Here is a 7,875-nt window from a genome sequence, read left to right as displayed (position 1 = left end):
AGAGGATGGGGACAAAACACCATGGATGACCTAAACATGGATACTCTGGCAGAGGAGGATCTTCAGCCTGCTGAATCAGCCAATGAGAGGGCGAATATGGAGGAAACTCTGGCTGTGGAGGATCTTCAGTCTGCTGAACCAGCAAGTAAGAATACAAATAGCATAGACCTCATAGTACAAACTTATGCCCATAGTTGAGCTTTTATGGGCATGGAATTGATCATAAACTGCTTATTCATGTCCACAGTAAACTGTTTCAAACCTTTTCTAACAGGCTGGCTTGTGGCCTATGGCCAGATGTGGTGGGAAATAACGGACCAAGATGGTCCTGTACTTTGCAGCAACATGCCCATCATTTACTGTAAGTAAACATTTTTGGTTATTCCGTTACTAGTTATATTTTTAATGGAAATCTTTATTGAAGTTGTCTTGTAGTGTAGGACTAGGCTCAATCCATGTACAGGAGGATTTTGAGAAAATAAGTGAATGTCGAATGTTGCTGCCTGTTTGACTCAAGTGATGTTGTTGTTGTTGTCGTCATCACAGCTGGCCCTGGCTCCAGTTACCATTTCCCAGCTGAGTGGGGCCTTGACCACCTGATTGCTTGACCTAGCAAATGATCATGGGCTCACCTCTAATTATAGTAAGCCTAAGATAATCTTTGTTAAATGTCATCATTGTTGGGGTGGCCAACCATTCAATTGGCACTGTACCAAGAATACAATACAAATATAAAACCAATTGACAATAATTATAATCAGAATTATAATGACTGTCTTCTTTTAATTAACATCTTCTTAATGCTCCAGGGTGGCTGGGCTTGTGTGAATGTGAACAGTTGGGAAGCCCATGGGAGGCAGGACAGGCTTTACATCATTGTGGACAGCCAATAAATATCTACTGTCAAGCAACATCCTTCAACTGTTCAGATGCCCTTCAACTGACCTACATTATATTACATCATTATTACATTATTATCATTAAAACTGTTTTGATGTATTGCATTGATATCTCATTGAGATTCTACATAAAATAAATATGTTTAACTGTCTTCATGCCGCACAATACAGTACATGCTTATAAGATGTCATCAAACACAGAGATAATGCAGGACACTCCACTATAAAAAATAGCCTACTATAGTCATTTGTGCAGCTACAACAAATACACTCAAAAGGTTAGCAGGCATCTAAACTACATACGTAGGGAAGTGGATGACATTAAAAAAGTGAAAGTAAGACGTTAAAAGGCCATCATGCAATATTTTAATGTGAATACCAAATATAATAATGTCAGAAAGATGCTGTAATGATTTCGTACATCTGCCCCAGAGTGTGGGGACAGGAGGGAGCCGGATGAAAATTTATTTTTTTATCATTATTTTCTTTTTTACTAATAGATCCCATTTTTACTAATAGATCCCATTTAAATGAAAAAAGCAACATCATTTTAAAGAATTTTACACATCTTATCATGTTTTGAACCATTCTCCTAAAATCGCCTCAGCCTATGGTCTATGAATAAACTTGCTTTTCCACACCTTACTGTGTCTAGCCCACACAACAAACCAGACGTCAACACATGAGCAGGACTCTAAAGTCTAGTCTATTCTAAAGCCAGAGTCTGTCACCACACCTAATCCCATCTTCAGACTGCAGAACTCATCTGCACCAAAGCTTCAAAGACCTCAGTATTCCTTTCCAAGGCGTGACCTTTGCCCCATCTTTCCGCCTGGCCTCAATAATCCGTGACCACTGACCCTTGGCAAAAGGCCATGGAAACATCTTGGCTGCTCGCATTTCTGGACTTCAAACAACAATCTGTTGCTACAGAAATGCCATTAAATGGGCATTTTGTTTACTTTATGTGATTGATTTTAATTTTTTATTTTATTTTATCAACATCAACCTTAGTATGTCGGCCTGTGTCAGGCTGTAGCCCTCAAACAGCCTTTGCCTCTACCATGTGATGACACATCCACACTAGTTCATATTGCCTGCAGACCACACAAAGTGACACACAGATGAAGCGACATACGAAACAGGGAGGGACACAGGCGCAGTGGAGGATCTGAAGAGGTTTACAAAACAGAGATTAAGGGTGGCGAGTGGTGACAACCCTCATCAGTGATTCACTGCAATGTTGCTGCTAACACATCAAAACAAGGCTTTATGACGGCCACAAGGACTACTGAGCAATACCTTATTATGCATATGGACATTACTTTATGCTGATCTGATCACAATGAATTTTCAGCATTACCCATTTATTAAATAAATCTGGTCCTGGTCTGATGTGGCTCTGTGCTACATAAGACCAAGATCTACTCCAGAGGCGAGGCTTGTCTCGGTACAGGCTGCAGACCTGGTTTCTTCTACAGGTGTGGTAAGTGCAGGCAAGAAGTCTGCTTGAACTGTAACTCATATCCAGGGGCTGGACTGACAGGGTGGCATCATTTCTCACATGTGGTGAAAGCACCTGGATCCCTGCTCATAACACCAACTCAGTACAGCACATGAAAGGAGCCTCAACTAGGACCATTAAGTTCTAGCCAGACGCATCCCCCCCCCCCCCCCCCCCCCCCCAACACACACACACACACACACACGCTCTCTCTCTCTCTCTCTCTCACTCCTGCAGGTCATAATAATGGATGGCATGACCAAGAGGTACTGATGAATGACTAAGCGTGGGCACCAGAGCACTGTGCACCATGTGCCAGCTCTCGCAGCTCCAGAGGACACATGAGCAAAGTCAGCAACAGCCGGCCGGCAGGCAGGCCAGTGGAGAGAGAGAGAGTGAGAGATGAGAGAGAGAGAGAGAGAGAGAGAGAGAGAGATGAGAAGCAGGGTGACGTGATGGATGCAGTGTGGGCAGGCTTGGGGTGGCTGGATCTCTGTATCTCTATCTCTATCTGCACACACACATACACACCGATCCAACAGCGTGGGACAGAGCGAGAGAGTACACAGGAATTATTACACTTCAAAAAGATGCACAGAGCTCCTGTTGCTGTTGCTTGAGGTTGTTGTATTGAACGCTGGCAGGCTGAGCGCTGGGCGCAATACACGGTTTAGCAGTACAAAGCTGTAGTGGATGGTGGTTGTGAAAGCAAATCCGCCTCTGCAGAAGGCTACCAAATGGCTTGGGAACAGAAGCAGAAAAAAAGGAGAAGGTAGCAAAGCGAGTTTACACACTCAGAACGGATACTGAACAATAAAGACCAAGGAACAACAGGTTCACTAACTATTTCATGCTATTTCAAACTTTGTTTGAATGTTCAAAATATGATTAACGGTCATTTGAATATTCAAATATGATTCATAGTCACTGTGACAAAACTAAAATATTCTCCCGAGATGGTCTATGAACATTGTAGATGTTAAAGAAATAGAAGTCTTTTGTAAATATATTGCATGTTCGTGTGAAAGGCAGGGACTGTAGGGGGTGGGCTCCAGGGATAGGCTATCCTGGAACAGTAAACCTCCAGAATGCCTCATCCTCTCTGGGACAGACACCCTTAATCATTTGTTTGTGTTTTCTATGTCAGACCTCTGCAGAGGATCATATGTAGAGTTGCAAAATTCCAGGAATTTTCAAAGTTGGAAACTTTCCATGGGAATTAACGGTAATATATGGGAATTAACAGGAATAAACGGGAATTAATGGGAATAAACTGGGAATTTTTAATATGGCAAGTTAGTCTATAACAGGGAACTTAAATGTAGTGGACAAAACCCCATCTTGCAGCATAATATTAGTTAAAACAACCTGATTTAATGCAATTTCAGTCGAATTTCTACCCTGCACATCAGTCAGTCACATGCACACAGCAATTTAGCATAGGCTAGACATAAAGGAATCTTATGGTGCGTTCATGTGCATGGGAAAAAAATGTTCCAACCAATAGGATTTTGTTGTTGAGTGGTGTGGTGTATCTTGGGCAGTTCAGTGTTGCTAGTTTAGCACGCTAGTGAACAATAGGCAGAGAATGGGATTCCCACAAGCATGCTAGCTAGCTTTGTATGCTAAGCTAAGCGAAAATAGGAACATACAAATCATATTGCTTATTACGAAACAAAATGTTAATGTTTGTATATGAAACAGTTTGTATGAATTACCCAAAATTCCCAGTTAATTCCCGTAAATTCCCATAATTTCCTTTAATTCCATTAAAGTTTCCAATTTGGAATATTTCCAAAATTCCACAGCCTAACTTCCCATGGTAAGTTTCCGGAAAGTTTCCGCCCCTTTGCAACCCTAATCATATGTGACCCCTGACTTCTCACTCAAGCCACAGGCCTTCCAGCCTCAACCAATCAAAACTCAGAGAGCAGGTCACATGATGCAGTGGGAGGCAGTGGCACGAGGGCCTTGCTTTGATGGATACAACTTGTTAATGAGAGAGGATATCCAGGTGATTTGTCAAAGGGACACATAGTACAAATCCATCTATCTTCCAATGTCTCTGTGTCCAACACAAACATGTGTGTATTATCTTTGAAAGACTATTTTGATTTGTGACAGAGTTGTTTGTGAAAAAAGGAAATGCATTTCCATCCAATGCCCCCTCTCTCCCCCCTCTTAAAAATGCAAGCATTGTGAGGTCATATCCTGAGCCCAGAGCCGTGTTTTCCTGTCTGCTGTTATGGTGCCACTGACTGACAGGAGCAACTGTGTTCTAATGAAAACGACACACCATAAGCATAATGATCAGCGCAAGGACCATGGAGTAGACTTTGTGTTTAGTTAATCCCTACTCAACATCCAGAACTTCAGCAGTAAATCTACAGGGCTCACCCTTAGAACCCCAGACGGAAACCCAAGCCATCTTATTAGCCAGTTCAGAAACCTCTGGAACTTCTCTCCAGGGATTATGGCGATATATAGGATACACCCCAAACCAAAACTGGGATCTGATACAGGATATTGCTCCTTAAAGCATGAGGTGCACCTGAACATAATTGCTGTCCATTCTCATTGCTCAGCAGAAGCCACAGAGTGTCAGCCTTTCATAGAAAATCCTAAAATGAACAAACAGCAAAAAAAGTGAAAAAAAACAAAAAAAAAACACTCTAAAGCAAAACAAAGTAAAAAGGACCGTGAATTCCTGAACACTCCCACGCATCAGCATTTTAGTGAACCGGGGCAGAAAGCCACTTTACAATTAGTCCGGCCACAACTATGTGCCTGCCCCCCCCCCCCCCTCTCTCTCTGTCTCTCTCTCTCTCTCTCTCTCTCTCCATGCTTTCCTCCTCCCTGCCCAGGCCATTTCCTCTCCTCTCCTTCCCCTAGTGCTCGCGGCTCCTCAGCGGGGTGGGGTGGAGTGGCTCAGGGCCCCCGCTCTCCGGCCCTCCACCACGGGCGTGGCTGTGGTATGAGCAGGGCTGAAATGGAGATGGAGAAGGGGTATGTGTATGTGTGTGTGTGTGTGTGTGTGTGTGTATGTGTGTGTGTGAAGGGAGGTGAGGGTGGGGTCACGAGGGCTGGGGAAAGCCCACATCAGCAGACTTCTATTAATGCACACATTGTAGAGGGCTCTGTCTGCTCCAGGCTAAGCTATCTTACTGTTTAGCAAGCTCTGGGTGCCAATAATATCCAGCTCCAGCGTATTATAACTGCTTACCATTCCACACATATGCACGCACGCATAAACACACAAACACACACCACATACTTACACACACACACACCACACATACACACCCAAATCCCAAATGCACATACACGCAAACACACGCAACACAACACACCTCTCAGCTATGAAACAATGTGTTTCAGGCTAGGAAGTCTGTATTCTTCACAGTCTGTGACGTGCTTGTGGTGGACAATCAACACGCACACCGTTAGATTCCAGACAACATTCCCAGACGCACGCATGCAACGTCACACTCAATCTCGTCTCAATTATGCAAAAGGCGCAAATTCCAGCGCTCACGTCATCAATTGCTCTGAATCACACAAACGAGCAAGAGGCTACACATCCAGCCTCTCTCACACCGTGACAAAAACAACCCCTCTGTGGTATTGTCAGCAGTGGGAGCTATACGCTGGGACAGGCTGCCTTTTCGTTTCGCCTCAGTGGACCTGAGCCACTGAACCACAGCCCTGAATGACATCAGTCCCTGCTTTTACTGACAAACGAAACAAACACACACAAAAAAAAAACAGCCCAATCTCCAGGCCTAGTATGGTTGGAAAAAAGGTCTCACCTGCGGCATTGTGGTGCTTGTGAAGGTGGAGGCGTTTGCTGAATGCCGGGTGCTGTGATTGGCCTCCCGGGCACGGGGGCTGTGGGGCTAAATACGCGCCGTTATTAGGGAACAATGGAGCGTGTGAATCCGGCACAGTGGACTGTGTGTGACTTTGACCCTACGGCCAGCTGTTCTCTCACACACTCACTCTCTCACACACACACACACACACACACACACACACACACACACACACACACAGTTCCACTGAAAGTTCCAGTGCAGCTGGGCTCACAGCCCACGAATAATTGTGGGAGTATTTGTGTGTGTGTGTGTGTGTGTGTGTGTGGCCTACGGTAGTATCGGTAAACATGTGCATGTGTATGCATGTTTGTCATACGTGCTTATGTATGTTAGGGTAAACGTATGCTTCTCGATTGGGCATGTGTGTTCTAGTTTCTGTGTGAATGTGTGAGTTTGTGGATGATGTAGGTCTGGTGTGACTACCAAAGCATGACGTGGATCTATGTGAAAATGTATGTGTGTGTGAGAGAGAGAGAGACAGAGAGAGGGGAAAGGGAGAAAGAGAGAAAGAGAAAGAGAGAGAGGTAGAAAACGTGCATACAGTATGTGTGGCAATCAGCCTGTGTGTCTGAGTGTGAATGAGTATGCTTGTTTACAGCCTGCACATGTGAATGGAAACTAGCTTATGGACTCACAACCAGATCATCCATTTAGACAGCCTACTGGATATCAACTCACGCTGGCTACCCATGAGCCCTTTATATTATGACCTACACATGCATAGAGACTCAACCTGAAGAAGCTATGGAAGCATAGAATAAAGAAGCACATTCCATGAGAAGCTGCTTCATTTCACCAGCACAGCTTTTACAGGGAAAAGACAGAGTGAATCTGAGAGAGCATAGAGCACAATGCCAGCTGTCAGGTCTTTGCAGGATTAGGAGCATGTGAGGCCCTAATATTAGCCAAGCTGCATACTAAGGTTCTCTGGCATCTTGTATTTTGACTGCAGCAAGAATGTTAAGAGTGTTCCTCTATTCCGTTAACACAGCCTTTCATTCGAAGGCCAGATACCAGATACAGAAATACATTATAAAACATCACACAAGCATAAAGGAAATCCATCTCATCTGCAGTGTAAGCATTAGTTCTTCACATGTTTTTGTCACGAGAAAAACAAAAAAATTTCAATGACATTTCTGGCAGCGTTTTACTTCCTCGCTGCATTCATGGCAGAGTAACCTCTGTATATCAGCCTCAAAAACATTTTGACAGTTAACGGCTTTGACCTTTGTCAACAGTTATCCCGCAATCTCTCTTTCACTATGCCTACAAATCATAGCACATAGGAAAGCACCTTGGCTGGCATGGATCCACATTACACAATAATGAGTCAGTCAACAGTCGATTATCCAGCTTTTCCTATAAGCCCAGAACATGATCAGAACAGCCTAACTGTTGTGAAAGAGCTACATAAGACTCGGATTACTATTGATGGAAGTTGCTGGTAAAGCAGACAGATAAAAAGAGCACGTCTTAATAGGACCTAAAGTGAAGCAGTGCAAGACATGTACAAACACACTCACACACGAAGCTCACACACATTCATGTACCTACTGTACTCAAACAAAAGCCCCCCACACACACACACTAACAC

General features: G+C 43.9%; 2 protein-coding genes across 6 annotated transcripts in view; one reads left to right on the top strand and one right to left on the bottom strand.

Moving 5' to 3' along the window:
• LOC121715283 overlaps positions 1–1,031 on the top strand; it is a 1,382-nt gene extending 351 nt beyond the window's left edge. Inside the window, exons 1-4 of the mRNA XM_042100820.1 lie at positions 1–145; positions 275–361; positions 547–643; positions 810–1,031. The exon at positions 1–145 is cut by the window's left edge and continues 351 nt beyond it. Coding sequence (XP_041956754.1) covers positions 1–145; positions 275–361; positions 547–608 — 294 coding nt within the window. The 3' untranslated portion in view covers positions 609–643; positions 810–1,031. The remainder of the gene's footprint in view (positions 146–274; positions 362–546; positions 644–809) is intronic.
• rtkna (rhotekin a) overlaps positions 1–7,875 on the bottom strand; it is a 55,900-nt gene that overhangs the window by 16,749 nt on the left and 31,276 nt on the right. Inside the window, exon 1 of one of the 5 annotated variants that reach the window (XM_042100817.1) lies at positions 6,213–6,295. The exons of the other annotated variants lie outside the window; for them this stretch is intronic. Coding sequence (XP_041956751.1) covers positions 6,213–6,221 — 9 coding nt within the window. The 5' untranslated portion in view covers positions 6,222–6,295. Of the gene's footprint in view, positions 1–6,212; positions 6,296–7,875 lie in introns of those variants that run through there. 5 annotated transcript variants of the gene reach the window in all.

The sequence above is a fragment of the Alosa sapidissima genome, chromosome 8, assembly GCF_018492685.1.
Source record: "Alosa sapidissima isolate fAloSap1 chromosome 8, fAloSap1.pri, whole genome shotgun sequence".
Lineage (NCBI taxonomy): Eukaryota > Metazoa > Chordata > Actinopteri > Clupeiformes > Clupeidae > Alosa > Alosa sapidissima.
This window is presented reverse-complemented; position numbering and strand designations above follow the sequence as displayed.